This window comes from Hemiscyllium ocellatum, chromosome 39 (genome assembly GCF_020745735.1).
Source record: "Hemiscyllium ocellatum isolate sHemOce1 chromosome 39, sHemOce1.pat.X.cur, whole genome shotgun sequence".
Lineage (NCBI taxonomy): Eukaryota > Metazoa > Chordata > Chondrichthyes > Orectolobiformes > Hemiscylliidae > Hemiscyllium > Hemiscyllium ocellatum.
The window spans coordinates 10382577-10403501 of record NC_083439.1 but is presented as its reverse complement, the minus strand read 5'-3'; the positions used below and the strand labels follow the sequence as shown (position 1 = coordinate 10403501).

Here is a 20925-nt window from a genome sequence, read left to right as displayed (position 1 = left end):
TGTATTCTCTTGGCGGCCTGGCAAAATACCCTCAATCAATGCAACCAAATATTAACTATCACTCATTGCATTGTTGTTTGTTTTTCCTGTATAAGTGTAAGTGTATCTCAATGTCATGGTTTTAGAAAAAAAGTTCTCCCTGGCTTCATCTTTTACAAAACGTCTTCACTCAAATTTATTGCTTATTTGTTCGTGGGATGTGGTGCCATTTGCCAGGCCAACATTTATTGCAGATTGTTAATTATCCTTGAGAAGGTGGTGGTAAGCAGTTTTCTTGAACTGCTGTTGACCTCAGGGTGTATGGGCAGCTGCAGTGTGTGTTTGGTGGAGAGTTCTAAGATTTGAAACCAGTGACTGTGAAGATGCAGCAGTGTAGTTTTAAGTAACTTTTGCTTTCCTGTGAAAGATATCAGAAGTCACGATTCTCGACTCTGCCTCATGCCCTTTATTTCTTTACCCCTGAGAAGGGACTCAGTCACTTCTAGTTGCCAGTTGCGATGAAAGGGTCTATACCCTGAATCTTAAACTGCCTGTTCTCTTTCGAGATGCTGAAGAGAATCTGTGCATTTCCGACATCATTAACCATATTGTTGTGGTCAGCACCATGACTTCAAAAGGTGGCCAACTCATAGCCGTATTAAAACTTGTTAGTGGTTTGGGAGGGGCAAGGAACGGGAGGGATATCAGGGCAAGAGATGAGGACAGTCCCTGTTACCCACAGCTGTCAATCCACAAAGCTAGTTTTGTCTCCAGGAATTAATCTGCAAGCAACTCAGGAGTAAGGACATTACAAAGCACGTCTTAATTCTCTTTAAAACTTCCCACTCATTAGTTTGAAAAAAAATTGCATGGATGATAGATAAAGACAGTTTGATTGAGAGCCAAATATCACAAACAACAGTAACAGTGTGTTTGATCTCTTCCCAATTGGCATGGGAAGATGGGGCATAGCGAAGACAGATGTGTTGGATGACCAGTGGTGAGAGTATGGGGGCAGCACTGCAAATAGGAAGGCACGTGATGGAACCTCCAGAAATAGAGCTGGCAACCATCCTGTTTTCAGGTAGCACAGATTTCACACTTGCTGTGACTAAGTGCGAAGGTGGAACTCACAAAGAATCCAAAATAAAGAAACTGAGCCAACAATTCTCTGCGGGGAACCAAGAGAAATGAAGCACATAGATACTTTTGTTTCTTTCACACAATGCAAACAAATAAAGAAAAAAAGATTTGGTATGCAGAGGGGGTGGCTGTCAATTAAAACATATTGTACTCAGGAAACAAAGTATCTTGAGCCTGGTTCATCACTGTATGAGATCATAGCTGATCTGTACATCACCTTCATTCAACCGAATTGAAAAAAAAGAAACGAAAAAGAGAGAAAGCGAAGGAGAAAGCAAATAAAGAATTTGTAGAAGTGTCTTTCACATGCACAGGATATTGGAGGTATATAACAGGTCAGACAGCATCTGAAAGAGGAATTAATGGAAGTTCACTATGGATCAGCATAGCTCTGCCAGCATTCTTGAAGAATCAATACAATCAGAAAAAGAAGAAAAGGAGCAAATCAAGAACAATGGAAAAAGGTCAAGGGTTCAGACATTCCAGCTGCTTTTATAAAGAGGTCTTAATGAGTTTAATTAGCGGCAAGTGAAATCCAAGATGCTGGAACAAAGTATAAAGTGTGGCGATGCTATTACAGTCAGATTATGGACAATACATCAATTCTTGGAAAAGCAGCTCTATAACCATGGAGACCTTTCCCTGACTTACCCATATCTTTTTAATTGTTAACAGTAAATGGAGACCAATCTGGTGAAGATTTGAATTCCTACAGAAGCAGGAGAAGCATTTTTGTCGATTAGCGGTTAATCCAATTAAAACTTCATGATGGGACTTAAGCCAGTGCTGTCGGAACTTTGCAGCTCACAAATAGAACGCAGCATGTCCTCAAAGCAACCCAGGAGAGGGCAAATATAATTGTTGGAGCATGGGAAACCCTGATTGACCAAGCAAAGTGGAGAACGTTTATTCAGAAAGTCATAGAGAACATTTGAACGACTTCATCAAGGCATCACACAGTGCCAAAGATGAGGATTGGAGAGAGTGCATAATCCTCTAAAAAGCAGCCTACTCATCACTTCACAGTAATGCCACAAGTGATTTCTTGCCTTTCTGACTTTTCACCTCCAGCCAAACTACGTCGACATCCTCATCCTAAAATTAGGTCATCCCTCTATAATATGCTCACATTATGAATTAACAGAGCCATGCCCCACCTCTTCCTAGCTTCCTGTTCTGCCAAAGATCATCAAATTTGCAATATTCCAAGCCCAATGTATGTCATCCTGTAGCCATGACACTTATTGATTTCTATTTGCACCAGCAGATAATCTGTTTTCTTTGGAAGCTACATGCATTAAAAAAGAGCCTTTAATTTTATTACTTTATTACTTTTGTAACCTCTAGTGTATTTGCTAATTCACTAGTTTAGATTTCTGCTCTCTCCCATCCTGTCAGGGTCAGGTTATCATTTCCCAAAGTAATAACTTGCAAAATTGCCTTTGTCCTTGTTCTTTGATTTTCCTCATCCCATTTCTACATCCTATACCATCAACATGCCCTCTCTATCCCTCATGCTTACCTAACTTCTGCTTGACTGCATCTATGTTACTCACCTGAACTATTGTAGTGAACTCCACATTCTCATCACTGTTTGAGTGAAGATGTTTCTCCTAATTTCTCAACTGAATGTATTAGTGACCACCTTGTAATTATGAATCTCAGTTACTCCCTTTCTTAGTAATAACATGAAGATCATAAAATCCATACTATTCCAATCAAGGGTAGAACACATTTTACTTAAGGGCAGCATGGTGGTACACTGGTTAGCACTATCGCCTAACAGCGCCAGGACCCGGGTTTGATTCCAGTCATAGGTGACTGTCTGTGTGAAATTTGCACATTCTCCCTGCGGCTTTCCTCCGGGTGTTCTGGTTTCCCCTCACAGTCCAGAGACATGCAGGGTAGGTGGATTGGCCACGCTAAATTGTCCCATATTGTCACACACAGGGATGTGTAAGCAAGGTGGATTAGCCATGGAAGATGCAGGGTTACAGAGGTAGGGAAGGAGGGTTGGGTCTAGGTGGGATGCTGTTTGAAGTGTCAATGTGGGTTGGATGGCCTGCTTCTGCACTCTAGGGATTCTTTGATTCTCAGTTCTAACAGTTCAGAAATGAAGCCAGAGCTTTGTTTGCCAGTTTTAAAAAGTGTGGTAATCTGCGTTTCCTAACTACCTTTGTAATGTGTGTAGCTGTTCTGTTACCTTAACATGAACTGAATTCATACAGGGTTAATATATATCCAGTGTAATGGATATTCAATCAATCTAAAGTTATTGATACTCAGGAAGTCCATTTGTGATTACAGTCTCAGCAGTTAATTAAATACAACTAGAGTATCACTGTTACCAAGTACAGTTTAGAATATAAATCATTTTGTCCCTCGATAGTGCATAACTTGAGGATTGTTGAAAAAAATTCAACATTCAAAGCTTTTCTTGCACAGTATAAATTGTTATTCCCTTTGAAATCTGGTATTCTTGCATCAGTCCTGATGAGTGCAAGATGAAAAACTTCAAGAACCTATCTCGTTTCTTTCAGCAATATGGACCATTTTAATTTAAAAAAATCCTTTTCTTCTTCATGACTTGCAAACATCGCATTTGTTGCCTGTTCCCTGACTGCCCTAAACCAGAATAGTTTGCTTGGCTATTTCAGAGGGCAGTTAAAGGTTAATACATTACTGCAGACCTGGAGTCATATGTAGGCCAGACCAGGTATGGATGGTGGATTCCTTTCCCTAAATCACAAAAAGAGCTTGAATTCTCAGTTTCTGACTCAGAAGTCATTAAACCACTATGGGATTAAGCTGGGATTCCATTCAAAGGATCCTGAGTATCTTCTATTTGCAGTTTTAATACAATCAAGCATCTCAATATAAATGTGCACATGTTTTATGATGGTTGTACTGTTTCTATGTGCACACCAGTTTTTTTCAGGTATTACCTTATAACAAATTGGTGAGCGTCAATCTCTTGCCCACAGCCACTCTTGAGCAGAATCCCAGAATTTCCTACAATTGCACACTGTTTGAAATGCTTATTTTTCATTGGTGATGTCCTTGGTAGCAGCTCATACAGAGTATGGGATATATTCAGGGTCCTGTCCCTGTCAAATATATAATGAATAATATCCCCTGTCTTCAGTTTGCCCTTCAGAACCGAAATGTCTTTCTCTGCATCCAGGAACTTGAGTATGTCTTTTCTAGGAACGACAAAAAAGAACAAGCACATTTTAAATGACCGTGAAATGAAGGCTGAGACATTTATATTAATGTACATTTAAATACATTTAGTCTTACACGACATGCAAATTACATCTCCCAGCAATTGGCCTAGCTCAGGAGTAGCACATTAATTATACAAGTATGCACTCCAAGTGAAGATTAGATTCTCTCCAGTATGGAAACAGGCCCTTCAGCCTAACAAGTCCATATCAACCCTCTGAAGAGTAACCCACCTATACCTATACCCCTACTCTATATTTACCCCCAACTAATGCATCTAACTTAGACATCCCTGAACAATTTGGGCAATTAAGTACAGCCAATTTACCTAACCTGCGCATCTTTGTATTGTGGGAGGAATCCTTCAAGAATCTGCAAATTCCACACAGCCAGTCACCCGATGAAGGAATCAAAGTCAGGTCCCTGGTGCTGTGAGGCAGCAGTGCTAACCATTAAGCCATCATGCCACCTAAGACCATTCAGCCCTTCATGTCTCTGCTAGCTCTTTGAAAAAGCTATCTGATCAGTTTCACTCCTGTATTCTTCCTCCTTATTCCTGCAACTTTATCCTTTTCAGATATAGAAGCAATCCCCATTGGAATATGCAGTCCACAAGTAGCATCATATTTGTATGAAGCAATGTATTAACATACATGAATGACTGTTATGATATACAGGGAACATGGGAACATTTATGAGCCAGGAGCTGGGTACGCAGTGAGCAGCACTTTAACATAGATGTTGCATTACCATAATATAAAGGGGAGAATTGTAACATACATAAGATCACTCCCAAAACAATGCAGGTCACGTTGTATCACCTACTAGACAGCATTTTTCTGTAAAATCCCAGAGCCATGAAAAGCACAAAATCACAATATAAATGAGGAGGAGCTTTAACGCAAGTTACACAGAGCCTCAACATTGAGGAAGTCATGACACCGTGACTGTGCAGCATCCTTGGTGGATGGAGTACAAACCCAAGTGATAATCAACCAACAGAAACAAAAGAAGCTTCAACCAATGGCATTGAAAGCCCCTTCCCCCCCACCCCCCCACTCCCCACTCCTTATCAGATACTAGCAGTGCTGTGGAAGCTAATAGTTCTGAAAAGGAGAAAGTGAGGTCTGCAGATGTCGAGCAGGAGAGTCGAGGTTTTGGGCATGACCCCTTCTCATTCCTGACGAATCATTAACTCTCCTGCTCCTTGAATGCTACCTAAGCTGCAGTGTTTTTCCAGCGCCACCGTTTTGACAATGATTTTGTAAAGGTTAACGCTGAAGACCGCATTAAGCCCCATCCAATCTAATGTTGTCACAACAACATGGGTGCGGATGAGTGGAACAAGTCTAGACCTTGAGGAAGGTTTTCCCAATAGTCTTTGTAACAATGTCTATCTTATTCATCTAACTCATACTTGATTGCTATCTTGTCTAAGTCGAGAGTGTGGTGCTGGAAAAGCACAGAAGGAGAGGTAGCATCCGAGGAGCAGGAGAATCGACATTTCAGGCAAAAGCTCTTCAACAGGACTGCTCCTGATGAAGGGCTTTTGGCTGATACATTGATTCTCCCTCTCCTTGGCTGCTGCTTGACCTGCTGTGCTTTTCCAGCACCACACTCTTGACTCTGATGTTCAGCATCTGCAGTCCTCACTTTCTCCTGCTATCTTGTCTAAGACAAGAGCCCCTTGTTGTCAGACTATTTCTCATGGCTTTCCCCTACTGCTTGTGACCAAGTAGCCTCCATAGAGCTAGTAGGGAAAGGAAGATGGCTGTAACCATCTACTTATCCACATGCTTATGGCAGCCTGGGTCTCATTCCAGCTGTGTAAACACTGCAGTACCATTCCCAACAAAATGTAAAATTATAAGATTTAAATAATTTGATAGTGAATTTTGTAACAATGATCTGAAAGCAATATTTTATTGTAATTGGAGCATCCGCAGCCACAACAAGCAGAAATTGATTTTGTTTCTCTTTACTCTTTCATGGTGTCACTAACAGGCGGATATTTGTTCCCCATCCCAATTAACTTAAACTGAATGGTTTTTCAGAAGGCAGTTGAGAGTCAACAACATTGCTGGGGGACTGGAGTCACATTTAAGACAGACCAAGTACAAATGGCAGATTTCTTTCCCAAGTTGACATTGATGAACCAGATGGGTTAATACAGCAAATGCTGATAGTTTTCAGGTTTACCAAAGCCACTGTTATGTAAATTCCACCAGATACCATGATGGGATTTGAACTCATGTCCCAAGAGCATTAGGCTGGGCTTCAGGAATGACTAATTAACTGTTCAATGCCATTACTGCTATGCCACCATCTCCCCAGCTCATGATTAGCCTTTAATTAATCCACTTCCTTGTCTCAGCTAATTCTGATTTCCAATATTCTTAATCCTCTTTCCCCATTCCTCAATGGCTCAAGTGAAATATTTTTGGGAGCTCAGATTCAGATTTGCTAAAATTCAATGGACTTTTTTTTGTTCACAGAGTCTGGGTTCTTGGACCTACAAAAGGCTAATGATTAGCTGGCAATTCACTTCCTCGTGGAACTTATTATCTGGAAAACTTTGAAGAAAGATTTACATTTATATAGGTTTCTCGTGACTTCAGGACAACCTTTAAGCACCGTATGACCAATTAAGTAATTTTGAAGTGCAGTCATTGTATGATTTTAGTTTCACACACTGACTGGAGGATTCAAATGACAGCTTGCTTTCCACGAACAATCTATTTGTGGAAAGGAAGAACATGACCCTATCTGCACACGCTGCAAAATGTTTTGTCAAGTAATTTAAATCAAAGTATCATCTGGATATAGGATCTCTTAGGTTATTTGCCAGTCTCTGTTATCCACCAGAGGTCCCTCTAATGGCAGATAATGGAGATTCTGCAGTACAAATCATTGAAATTACAGAAAAGATGACGCATAGAGTACAAGAGTGAGAAAGTGATGATTGACCTTTATAAATCATTGGTTAGACCTTAGCTATATTATTATGTCCAATTATGGGCACAGCAGGAACAAGTAATGATCTTAATATGGAAGTTGAACAATTTACAAGTTCATTTTCTCTTCCTTACTTCATGAGTTGTGGGCACCTTTGATAAGGCCAGCATTTGTTGCCCATCCCTTATTGCCTTAAAAAGTGTGTTGCCAGGCTAATTCAGGTGGACTCCATATTGACAACCACATTGCTGTGGGAGGAGACACATGTAGGCAGACCAAGTGAAGATGGCAGGAGCAAATTACTGTTGTGGTTCTGTTCGCTGAGCTGGGAATTTGTGTTGCAAATGTTTCGTCCCCTGTCTAAGTGACATCCTCAGTGCTTGGGAGCCTCCTGTGAAGCGCTTCTGTGATGTTTCCTCTGGAAAGAAGCGCTTCACAGGAGGCTCCCAAATACTGAGGATGTCACCTAGACAGGGGACGAAACATTTGCAACACAAATTCCCAGCTCAGCGAACAGAATCACAACAATGAGCACCCAAGCTACAAATCTTCTCACAAACTTTGAGCAAATCACTGTAGGTGCAAGAATCTGTCCTGAAAATCAAAAATGCTGGAGATCATAGCGGGTCAGACAGCATCTGTGGAGAGCAAGCTAATATTTTGAATCTAGATGACTCTTCATCAGAGCTGACTTATTTTAAATAAAGATAGCAGACTTCCTTCCCGAAAGGACAGTAGTGAACCAGTGAACAACAATAAAAACAGGAGTTGTCATGACATCATCATTGGAATTAACTTCACATTTCAGATTTATTAGTTGGATTTTAATTCATCAGCTGCCACTGAAAGTCACGTTCCTTCGAGCATTAACCTGGGCCTTTGGGTTACTATTTCAGTGACCTTATTACCTGTGACACTATCACAATGACTTCAGTTACGTGGACAGACTTGAGGAGTTCAGATTGTTCTCCTTAGGAACACGTAGGGGAAGTTAAGAGCAAATTAAATACATTCATTCAAAACGGAGTTGTCACAGGAAAAAAGGTTTCCATTAGTGGGTGAATCTGGAATCAGGAGTAGAGATTTAGCATAGGTAATTGGTAGGAAAATCAGAGAGGATATGGAGTACTTGAGATACAGAGTGTGAGTTGTTATGACTGGGAATGTGTTGCTTGAAAGGCTGATAAAAGCTTATTCAATCATAACATTCACAAGAGAATTGGACAAACACATGAAAATGAAAAAGAAATTGCCATACTATGGCAGAAGCACAGGGAAGAGTGACAGAGAGCTTTTTCAAAGAACCTGCATAAACATGATGAGCTAACCAGTCTCCTTCATCAATGCACTGCTTGGAGATTCTAAGTTAAGCTATTGTTTCTTAGTGTTATCTTTTCAAGTGAAGAACCATTCTACTCCTATTTGTCTCCTCCTATAAATGCTTTTAAAACTTTCCTTTTCAAAGATTTATTCTGTTCCCTAACAAATTGCTTTATGATCACAAATAAAGCAGCATCTCATGTTCTGGTAATCCTGGATGATAAATATTTTCTTCCACTTTTCTTTCATTCCTCAAGTGCTAATCCTGAATCTACATCCCTTGTTATTGTGTATCCGGCTGTGCCAGCAACCTTGATGAGCACAAGTACTAAGGGACAATCATCTTTCACTTTTAAATTTCTACAATCTATTCAGAGTTTGGATATCTTCTTTACACTTATTTCTTATCCTTCCCTATTTGGGAAAGATCCAAAATGTGTTCATTCATTCCCAGTGAATTCTTGCTTCCATGACCCTAATATCTTTCCTATTCAACACCGTACACAAAACTCCACCTGTAACCTAATCAATCTATTACCCAAATTCAACATTGTTTCCTTGTTTCTATCTTCAATACCCATGAATAATGACCATAATTCCATTTGTGTCTGCTTTAAGGCCTATTACTCCTGCATTTTATAGATCTAATTATCTGGATCAAGATTAGAGTGGTGCTGGAAAAGCACAGCAGGTCAGGCAACATCCGAGGAGCAGGGATATCGACGTTTCGGGCAAAAGCCCTTCATCAGGAATGGTCCTGATGAAGGGCATTTGCCTGAAACGTCGATTTTCCTGCTCCTTGGATGCTGCCTGACCTGCTGTGCTTTTCCAGCACCACTCTAATCTTGATTTTAATCTCCAACATCTGCAGGACCCACTTCCACCTGATTCTCTGGATGCCTAGGCATCTCTGTTCCTCAATTTCATCGACAGTGTTGCTATTTAAGGCATTCATCCTTCAGTATCCTATTTACAGAAATTACTTCTTTACAGTTTTGCCGCAATAATCTCTATTCAAATCACCACCTTACAGCCAGTTCTGCCTCCCTGTTTACACACTTCTGCAATCTGTATTTGCCATGTCCCTAATTTGGTATCAGTCGCGATCTTCATTAGCATTCTTTTTTTGCCTACATCCAAATTATTTATGCAAGGAGAAAATAAAAGCAGTTCCAGGAGTATATCACTCCAAGTACTGTCAAGTTGAAGATGAATTGATTTGCCTCTGTTCTAATTTTCTGTCATGCATCCTCTTTCCATTCAGCCTTACTGGATTTAAGGTTCGGTCAACATTGCAACCACACATCACTCCAATTTAGTTAATGATCCCAGTCCTCAATATTTATTTTGAATACGTTGCAGATTCGCATACATACTCTGCAGCCCTGTCATGTTCATTTGCCCCACCCCCTTTCCTTTTTATGCCTTTAATTCCTTCTTTCTCCTTAACCTGCCTGCTTTCTGCTGTAAGTTACAATTCTCCTCAAGCTTGTTATTTCAGAACATGTGGCACTTTGCTACACCAAACTCATTCCCCATTTTCTCAAGGTTTTCCTCCCACCAGCCTTGCCAGTTGAAATATCCCTTAGGACAATGAACCAGTTGCAACCTGGGTTCAGCTGCAGCAATGATTGTCTGCAGGATACACCAGTCAAGAGAGTCTTGACAACACTTTGTGAATGTTGGCACCCTGTGCCTAGTCTAATTCCCTGGACCATTACACCTCCACTGACGCTGAACACATCTCAGGCTTAATTAACAGAAACCTCAACTGAATTAAATATTTGAACCTGGAGTCACCACTTTGTTAGTTCACACACCATCTTCACACTGAATGACTCAAATTCAATGGATTGGTGAACAGGGAAGTAAGGTCTATTTAATGTGCTTTTATCAGTGAGAGATGACTGGGGAATGAAAGCATTGCAATAAGAATGCACATTCATGAAAAAAGCTACAGATATAAGTCCAAACAATGATTTATATAGCACCCTTGAAGTACTTAAATGTCCCATGTTGCCTCCCAGGAGTATAATCAAACAAAATTCTACATTGAGCCACGTAACAATATATTTGGGCAGCTTAGATACAGAGGCAAGTTTCAAAGAACACCTTAAAACAGTCTCACGACAGAATGCCAGAGTTTCGGAAACTGAAAGCATAGCTGTCATTAGAGAGGTGAAGGAAATTGAAGATGCGCAGGAGGCCAGAATTGGAGCAGATTTCTCAGGAGGATTGTAAAACTGGAAGAGGTTACAGAGTTGGGGATGGGGATTGGAAGCAATAGAGGAATTTGAATAGAAGAATAAGAATATCAAGTTTGAGTTGCAGGACTGGGAGCCGACATATGTCTATGACTACTTGTGTCCGAAATAGTAGCAAGGATCAGGAAAAGTGACGTCGTGTCTGGAGCACAGCAGTGATCTTACTGATTAGTTTGTCAGCAATCCAACACTCCTCAAGTCACTTTTAATTTTGAGTGGTAAAGCTGATGGCCCATTAGAAAGGAAGAAATACTTGCATTTCCGCAGCATCTTTCTTGACTTTTGAACTTTTCAAAACCCTTTACAACTTTCCAAAGCCCTTTACAAATAACAAAGTACTGTGGAATTTTAATCACTGTTGGTATGTAGAAAACACAACAAATGATTGCATACAGAAAGCTTCACAAAGAGCAACGAGATAATGACCAGGCAGTCATTTCCAGTGATGCTGATTAAGGATAAATAAAGTATGGGTAACTAAAAACAATGCCACCAATCCCAACCCCCCATCCCCCCATCCCCCCATAGGCCATGGGAGCTTTTACATTCATCAAAGAGAGCAGATGGAGGTTTCTTTTAATGTCTCATTCTAAAGACACCACTTGAACAGTGCAACCCTCCATCAGTTGTGCTCTAGACTGATGTCTTGGACAGCATCATGTCATTAGAATCAAAACAATGCACTGCTGGAACTCTGAAAAGAATGTGCTGGAAAGCATATCAGGCGCGAGAAACACAGTTAATGTTAAATTCAGGATCTGATACCTTTCAATCAGATCACCCCATCATTCTCTAAACCCCAATGGGAACAAGCCCAGTCTGTCCAAGCTTTCCTCATTGAACAGTCCACTCCTTCCAGGAATCCATCCAGTCATCCTTCTCTGAATTGCTTCTAATATATCCTTCCTTTTAAATACGGAGACCAATACTGCACACAGTATTTGTAATGTGATCACACCAATGCCCTGGAAAACTGATACATAACCTCCTTACTTTTAAGTTCAGTCTCTCTTAATTAATAAAGTCATTAATCATCAAAGCCATGACCCTTCCAGATGAGATGCTGTGCCTGCACAGACTGACTCTCTGTGACTCTGTTCAACTCGGAATTCTGCAGTCATTCTCTGTTAAATCATCTGTTTTTTATTTGCCCTGTCAAATTGTTTTTCCGACGGCAGCCAGACTTTTGTCCCGCTTTGTTCCCGGTAATCGTAGAATCCCGAGTCTGGTACAGCACAGGGGGAGTTCAGCCCATTGTGGCTGTGCTAGTGGGTGATCAATGTTTTATGGTCTTTTATGCTGTTCTTTCGGTATCCTGGCCGATTCGGCCCGAGTCGGGTTTAGCCACTTGTCAAGTTGGCGGGGTAACCAGAGGTTTTTGGGAACATGATTTTTAGAACAAAATAGTGATGTGGGACCACTTTGAACTGTCCAAGTTAGGTGGATTGGCCATATTAAATTGTCCAAAGTGTCCAGGAATGTTCATGCTAGATGGGTTAGCCAGGGTGAATGCAGGATAACAGGGATATGGTAGGGAGTGGATCAGGGTAGATTGTTTTTTGGAGGGTTGGTGTGGACTTGATGGGCCAAATGGCTGACCTGCTCAGTGGTTAGCACTGCTGCCTCACAGCGTCAGGGAGCAAGGTTCAATTCCAGCCTTGGGCGACTGTCTGTGTGGGGTTTGCACATTCTCCCCATGTCTGCATGGGTTTCCTCTGGGTGTTCCGGTTTCCTCCCACAATCGAAAAATGTGCAGGTTAGTGAATTGGCCATGTTAAGATTGCCCATTGTGTTCAGGTATGCATAGGTTAGGTGCATTAGTCAGGGGTAAATGTAGGATAATAGGATAGGAGAATAGGTCTGGTTGGGTTACTCTTCAGAGGGTCGGTGTGGACTTGTTGGGCCAAAAGACCTATTTCCACAATGTAGAGATTCTGTGGTCTATGATCTAAAGTTCAGCTCAAAGGGTTAACTCTGTTTCTCTCATCAGACTCTGCTGGAAATACTGAGTATTTCCATTGCTTTCATTTGTCATTATCTGATTACAGATGAGGTCACCATTGCCTCATTGTGTTTGTCAAATCTTAGTTCATGCAAATAATGGATGTCCTGGTTTCTGCTGTGCAACACAATGCACACTTTAAGAGCACTTCAATGACGGTGAAACACTTTGGAATGTCCTGCTAACATGCAAGGAACTATAGAAATATAAGATCTATGTTTTTTTCCTGTTTTGGATACAAAGGATAGAGCATTAGGAAGGACTGGATGGTAATCATTTCAGCAAAGCTGAACCTTTCAAAAGATCAAGGAAAAAGAATCAGAACTTTAATTTTAGCTGTTTAATTTGATTTGTGAGATTAGTCAACATCTTTTCTCTCATTACTCTAACATTTAATTTCTTATTATTAATGTTTATCTTTATTTTATTAGTCAAATCTTAGACACATAAAAGCGTTGCTGTGAATTGAAGAGTTTACCTTATCCTTGCAGTTAGCGTTGTATTATGCTTCCATTCTGGAATATCAAGAAGTTTTGCCTGTGGTTGGACGTTCTCCTTCCTCCCAGTCCCCTCCTGGGGTACAGTGGATGAGGTGTTTGTGCTCATTTCTCCCCTGGGCAATTACAAGCATTGATTTTAAAGAGCTACACAGTGCGATAATTGAAGAGCTCTCATGCTGGTGACTAAAACCAACACACACACACACACGCACACACACACACACAATTATACTGGTCAGAAATTCTTTAACAAAGACGGACAACTGAAGTATGGATTGAATTTTAATTAACCTGACTAAGGAGAAAACTAAAAACCAACCCTTTTTGTAATCTTCAAACCCACAGATTTCAAACTGGAGAATTCAACAATTCATAAAAATGAATAAAACTGGAACTAAACAATCTGGGCTGGGATGGATTGGATTACCAGGAGTTTCAAGGATTGTAAATTGGACTCTCTTACTCTGTGTAAAAATCACTTAACAAGCAAACAAGTTGTCTGAATGACATTGTAATTTCTTAATAATATAATAAAGTGCTCTTTAAAGAATCTAAGTAATGTAAACCAAGATAAAATTCTTCACCGAGAGTGTGGTAAAAATGTGAAACTCAATCCCCCATGAGTTACTTGAGGTGGACAGCAGTAATGCATATACATGGAAAACCAGGTTAGCACGGAACGAGACAGGAATAGAAAGATATGTTGATGAAAGGGGCAAATAAAAAAGGTGCTTGTGTGTAGCATAAATGTTGCTATTGGCCGACTGATCTATGGTCTGTATCATTTGGTCTAGAGTCTGTTACACTGATGTAACAGGGATGTACATGCAGATTTTTAAAACTTTAATGGAAACCGGATATCTGGTGGAGAGAAGCTTTACATTAAGACAAAATCTAAATAACATTGCATTGCTTATATGTTTGTGAATATTCCTACAGAGAGGCAAGCTGGTAGATGGGTGTAGGATGTCTACCTTCTGGATAAGGATCAGCATTATACTTTGCTGCTTACAGTTTGTGGTTTGACTCCCAGAGAGACACTACTGGTTTGCATTCTGCACGGACTGTCAGCATTGCTGTGTGTTTCTGATACACAGACCCTGTTAGAGCCCTCTGCTGTGCACTCGCACCATAGGGAGTAATTATATATTCAATCAACTGCCTGCAGCCTCTCACACCTCTGAAATCTGCTGTGCTCCCCATGAGTTGCTCATGGCCAATAGCTCCTGCCTTGCCCGCAAATTCCTCCTGCACAGTACTTCACATCTGCACTGCCCTCATGGCTGTGATAAAATAAGTTCAAAAGCTCCGAAGGGTGGCAGGCGAACTTTGAGGAAGCAGAAATCACGCAATTGGCCCATGTGCCCGATGATGTTGTTGTGAAGCCATTTATGTAGTCAGGCTTTATGTTCACATGAACAGCAATGAACAGCGTGTAAATCCTTGGTGGCTAAAGCAAGGCAGCTCGTTTCTCAGAGGAGCTGAGGGGGGTCACAAAAGGTGGGGGTGGGCAGCAAAAGAACAGTGTAGGATAAGTGGAAGGAAGGAAGGGTTGTCTCCCTTATATGAGGCAGTCCTGCAGTGATTCCATTCAGAACAGCTCATCTGACAGCTCAATGTTCAGCCACACTGCAGCGGAGAACTAAAATAGCTTCAGATGAGGCATAAATGTATTTTAGGACCTGCATTTAAATATTTCAATTTGGCTCTTTTAATCGGGATTACTTATGGACTGCTGGAAAGTCAGACTTTGGGCACAGAGTTGGAGCAAAGTCATTTCAAAAGAAACATTTCTATCCCTTACTAATCTTTGATGTTTAGAAGAAAAGAGAGAGAGCTGGAAATCCCTCTTCTTAGAGTCATAGATAGAAATCACCAGGTTCTAGACCAACGGATTTGTTTGGCAGTACCAGCTTCCAGAGCATTGCTCCTTCATCAGGTAACTCTTTGGACAGCTGTATGACACTATGGTCTTTTATATATATTCTGTGTCCTAGGATCCTATTCCACACCTGATGAAGGAGCAATGCTCTGAAAGCTGGTACTTCCGAAACACTGGTTGCACTATAACTTGGTGTTGTGTGATTTTTAACTTTGTCCACTCCAGTCCAACACCAGCACCTCCGCATCATAGAGTCATATAGCATGGAAATCCATGTGCCCAAACTAAACTAGTCCCACTTGTCTGTATTTGGCCCATATCTCTCCAAACCTTTCCTACTTATGTACTTACTCTTTTTTTTTAAATGTTGAAACTGTACTTGCATCTATCACTTCCTCTGGCAGATCATTCCACACACGAACCACTCTCTATGTAAAAAATGTTGCCCTCACGCCCTCTCACCTTAAAAATATGCTCCCGGGTTTTGAACTCACCCACCTTAAGGAAAAGACTATTCACCTTATCAATGTCCCTCATGATTAGATAAGCCTCAATAAAGTCACCCCTCAACACCCTACACTCCCGTGAAAACAATCCCAGCATTCTCCTGCTGTTGACGTTTGCTGGTCCTGTAAGTGCTGGCTGCCCTCCTATATCAACACAGGGGACTTTTCTTAGTGCACCAGCCCAGTACATGAGGGTTTGATGGATACTCAACCAGAGACGGTATCACAGATTAGCCTGACTCCATTCTCAATTCATATTCACACATAAGCGTACGCAGAGGCATAATTTCCATCAGAATCAGTGGGCAACATTTAGACATGTAAAAGGTTTGTAAATTTTGTTCACACCTTACCAATTCCAAAAGCTACTTCCTGCAAGCAAAGTTGATCAACCTGTATTGATGTCGGACTTGGAAATATAAACACTCCTTGAATTCTAGCCTGTGGGATTCTGATGCAAAATTATTTTTCCTGTTATCATATGTTTAAAATCATTATTTAAAAGGTTGACCCAATATTTGGACCAAATTCAAAATGACCACCTGATGTAAGCTGGGTGCTGGAGTGGATATTCTCACTTAGTGAAGGCTGAGGTGAGCTGGAGTAAAACACAGCTGATAAATCAGCCAGGCCCGAGCAGCTGCAGGGTCAAACCAAGTGAAAGAGGGTCAATTGCTCAGCTCCTTTGCTCCCAGTGGGGGCCAAGGATCTTAACCAGAAATAGCCTGCTATTTAAGGCAAGTCTGATGCTGCTCTGGGCATCGGCTTTGGCTTGATTCCTCTGAATGAATGGACACAGCAGCTGGGGACCATCTCAGCTGTCGTATCTTGTTTTTACCATGACAACTTCGAAAACAACACCTCAAGTCAGTCCTCCTCTCGGTGCCAGTTTCTCTCCGGTTTGTTTATTCCTTGCTTTCTAAATCTCTCCAGTGCTCCTTATGGCACTGACTCCTGCTGTGGGACCTCAGCAATGGTCATTCGTTAAAATCTAAGGAACATACAGAATACTTTAAAGTGTTCAGAAAAGATTTACAAGCATGTTGCCGGACTGGAAGCAATAGGGAGAGACTGAATAGTCTGGGGCTATTTTTTTCTGGAGCGTAGGAAGCTGAGGGGTTGATCTTACAGAGGTTTATAAAATCATAAGAGGCGTCGATAGGGTGAATAGCCAAGGTCTTTTTTTTAACCCATTGTTGGGGAGTCCAAAACTAATGGGCTTAGCTTTAAGGTGAGAGGGGAAAGATATAAAACAGAGCTAAGGGGGAACCTTTTCACACAGAGGGTGGTACGAGTATGGAACAAGCTGCCAGAGGAAGTCGTGCAGATGGGTATAATTACAATATTCAAAAGGCATCTGGAAGGGTACACAATAGAAAGGGTTTAGAGTGATATGGGCCAATTGCTGGCAAGTGGGACTAGATCAGTTTAGGATATTTAGTTGTACTGAAAGGTCTGTTTCCATGCTGTACAACTCTATGACACTAATAGATCTGTCAGACCTGCTCTGTTGTTCGATAAAATCATGATTTATGCAAAGTTAGCCTTAATTCCACTTTCCTGCTTGCTCCCCATAACCTCGTGATTTCCCTTGAGTTCAAAGATGACTCCATCACAGCCTAGAATATATTCAATATCCAAGCCTCCACAGCTTCCTGTAGAAGAAAATTTTAGATTCATGACCTTCTGAAAGAAGACATTCTTCCTCACCTGTGTCTTCAATGGGCGATGGCCATTCCTTGCATCAATGCCTCCTCCTCCCCCCCCCCCCCCCCAATTCATTTTGAATTTCTCACAAGGGGAATCATCCTTTCAGTACTGACCCACTTCGTGGTGCTGGAAAGGTACAGCAGGTCAGGTAGCATCTGAGGAGCAGGTGAATCAATGTTTTGACCATGAGGAATGCCTGATGAAGGGCTTTTGCCAGAAACGTCGATTCTTGTGCTCCTCAGGTGTTGCCTGACCTGCTGCGCTTTTCTAGCACCACACTCTCACCTCTGATAAAACTCCAGCATCTGCAGTCCTCACTTCCTCCTTTAACACAGGGATGCTGGGCCTATGGCCTATGGCTCATACAGGGCCCAAAACCTGCTTAGTTTTAGAGCTTAATCACAGAGCAGAAGTTTCAAATACAGGTAAACGTGGAGTGGAAGACTTTTGCAATGAGCTGCTCCTTCACCCAGAGCTCCTTTCCCTGCTACTGTAAGGTGAATTTATCAACAACGAACACAGTTCAGACCTGGCCTGTAACTGCAGCTTGAGACCTATAGTTGTGGCATTGAGAGTGTGGTACGGTTCTGGCATCAGGAGGCTGTTAGGGAAACTCCAGCTTGGGGAGGAGGGGAAGGAGGTTAGAGTCACCCTGTGGGGGGGGAAGCTGATGAGAGATAGAAGGTGGAGAGGAACTCTGAGTCACGCCATGACATTGAGGAGATGGGAGGGAGTGATAGTCAGGTTGCCAAATCCCCTCCTGTTAATTATTATTTCATTTCATTTCCAAAAAAGGAATTGCCTTTGCCAAATTGCTTTTAAGTCTCCCTGGGAAATTAAAAATTGTCCACTTTAATTTCAATGAGAAATGTTTGCCTGTGGGTGGCATGGTGGCTCAGTGGGCGACACGGTGGCACAGTGGTTAGCACTGCTGCCTCACAGCGCCAGAAACCCGGGTTCATTTTCTGCCTGAGGCGACTGACTGTGTGCAGTTTGCACATTCTCCCCGTGTCTGCGTGGGTTTCCTCTGGGTGCTCCGGTTTCCTCCCACAGTCCAAAGATGTGCAGGTTAGGTGAATTGGCCATGCTAAATTGCCCATAGTGTTAGGTGAAGGGGTAAATATAGAGCAATGAGTCTGGGTGGGTTGTGATTCGGCAGGTCGGTGTGGACTTGTTGGGCCGAAGGGTCTGTTTCCACACTAAGTAATTTGTAAATCTGTAATCTGTAAGTCTGTAAATAGCGCTGGAGGAAATCTCTACAGTGCAAACTTCTCGCCCCCGATAATCTTGAAGTTAAAGGGGCTGGGGTGCCACAGAGTGATGGGGTCTCAGAAAGGGGAGAGAAGGACATAGAGGAATAAGGGGTGAGAAAGAGAGAGAAAGGGATGAGAGAGAAAGGGGTGAGAAAGAAAGATGGAGAGGGGTAAGAGTGGTGGAGGCACAGCAGGGAAGGAAAGCAGGCTCTGAGGTGAGGAAACCCCAGGCTGAATCCCAGCTCACTACCATGTCCCACTTTCATGTGAATTTCACTAAGGCCAGCTTGAAGTGTGCCCCACTCAGAGGTGACCCACCAGATGTGACCCAAGGGTAAAAGCTAACTCCTTAAGTCAGCTCCAGTCATCACCCACATCCTGATGATGACCATGACTTGGGGCTGGATCTTTACCTCTCTCTAGCTCTGCCTCTTAATCAAAAAAGCACAAATTGGCTTTGCCATAAGGCTTATTATTTGGGATTTTTTCAATTGTTGGTGAATTCTTTTGATTTCTTCATGTATCTATTGTCACAACCCTTCCCTTTCTGAAATTTGCCCACTGGATTCCTTGAGGATGAGAGAAATTGCAACGTGGAGCCCAGCTTTAAAATAACAGTTGTACGTCCAAAGTTGGGTTGGAGTGGGGTGGAGGGCTGGTGGTAACTGATCAGAGAGTTTGAGTAGTGATCCTGGCTAATTCTTGGGCATGTTTTTGCCCACAAGGATGGCTGAGGTGAATTGTAGCATTGTTATTATTGTTCTGGCTGAGGGAAACTAATATGAAACTGGTTGCATTGGCTGATGAAGGGATTATGCCCAAAATGACACCTCCCCTGCTCCTCAGATGCTGCCTGACCAGCTGTGCTTTGCCAGCACCACACTCTCGACTCATTGCCACATCAGGCCATGCATTCACCTACTAGTGACAACTGGTGTCACACATTGGGGGTAACTGTACTGGTCCAACTGCTTCCAATTTACCTTAGACAACAGGGTTTATCTTCTGCTGGATCAGGTCTTTATTCTGCGGTCCATTATAGGTAGACATGCAAGACTGGCTCAGATTTCCAACCAGTCCACACTTCCTAGATTAATATGAACCGCAATGGTTTTACTTATTTGATCAGTCATGATTGTATTAAACAGCGCAGCAGGCTCGATGGGCTGAATGGCCTACTCCTGTTCCTATGTTCCAGCAAACTTGTGTGCAGAATACCTAATAATTCCAACATCTAGTCCAGGATGTGGGCTGAATGTAGGGCTGCATGGGTCCCTCTACTGACTTTGAATCCATGCAGTATTTTTACAAGAGAGGGAAAAGGTGCAGTTCTGAGTTAATCACTTTACAAAGAAGCTGGTGAAGGAGGAAGTGGGTGCAGGCTGTGCTGGTAAATTTAAGAAGGAAATGGACAGATAATTTGGCAAAAGGTTTGAGAGCAGTTTGTGGGACATTTTGAACATTGGAATTGGTCAAATGGACTGCACTGCTGTGCAGTAACCCCCCTCTACATCTGGTATATTATCCTGTTCCCCATGATACACCTGGGGGGTTGACACCCACTACATAACTGGTGCTGTAGAATTCACTCCATTTTACAGTACAGTAACAGAGACACAGCTAGTGTGATTGCAACTTTTCTACCCTTGAACAACTGGAATGATCTCTGCTGGCAGCAACTTGCTATCAATTATTCACAATTGCTGCAACTCGTCCAAAGAGCTACATCACACTTATTAGCTTTAGCATCCACTTCTAGGATATAGACGTTGCTGACTGGGTCAGCACTTATTGTCCATCGCTAATTACCCTTAAGAAGTTGGGGATGAGCTGCCTTCTGTTATCTTTCCAGAGCCAACAGGAGGGAGTTGCAGAATTTTGACACAGTGACCATGAGGAAATGTGATGTAGTTCTCAGTCAGGGTGGTGCCTGACTTTGGGAGGAACTTGCACTGGTACATTTGCCATTGTAAGTGAAAAAGGTCGGGCAAATGGAACTTTGGATTTTATTTCAGTGGGAAATGTCGGGACGTTTTGCTAAAACTGTATGAAGCACAAGTCAGACCACAGCTGGAGGAGAAAGTGAGGACTACAGATGCTGAAGATCAGAGCTGAAAATGTGTTGCTAGAAAAGCGCAGCAGGTCAGGCAGCATCCAAAGAGCAGGAGAATCGACGTTTTGGGCAT

General features: G+C 42.0%; 1 protein-coding gene across 1 annotated transcript in view; it reads right to left on the bottom strand.

Moving 5' to 3' along the window:
- Positions 1–20925, bottom strand: part of st8sia2 (ST8 alpha-N-acetyl-neuraminide alpha-2,8-sialyltransferase 2) — a 39068-nt gene that overhangs the window by 8661 nt on the left and 9482 nt on the right. Inside the window, exons 2-3 of the mRNA XM_060852850.1 lie at positions 13367–13501; positions 4068–4325 (exon numbers count right to left, since the gene is read on the bottom strand). Of these exons, the coding sequence (XP_060708833.1) occupies positions 4068–4325; positions 13367–13501 (393 nt within the window). The remainder of the gene's footprint in view (positions 1–4067; positions 4326–13366; positions 13502–20925) is intronic.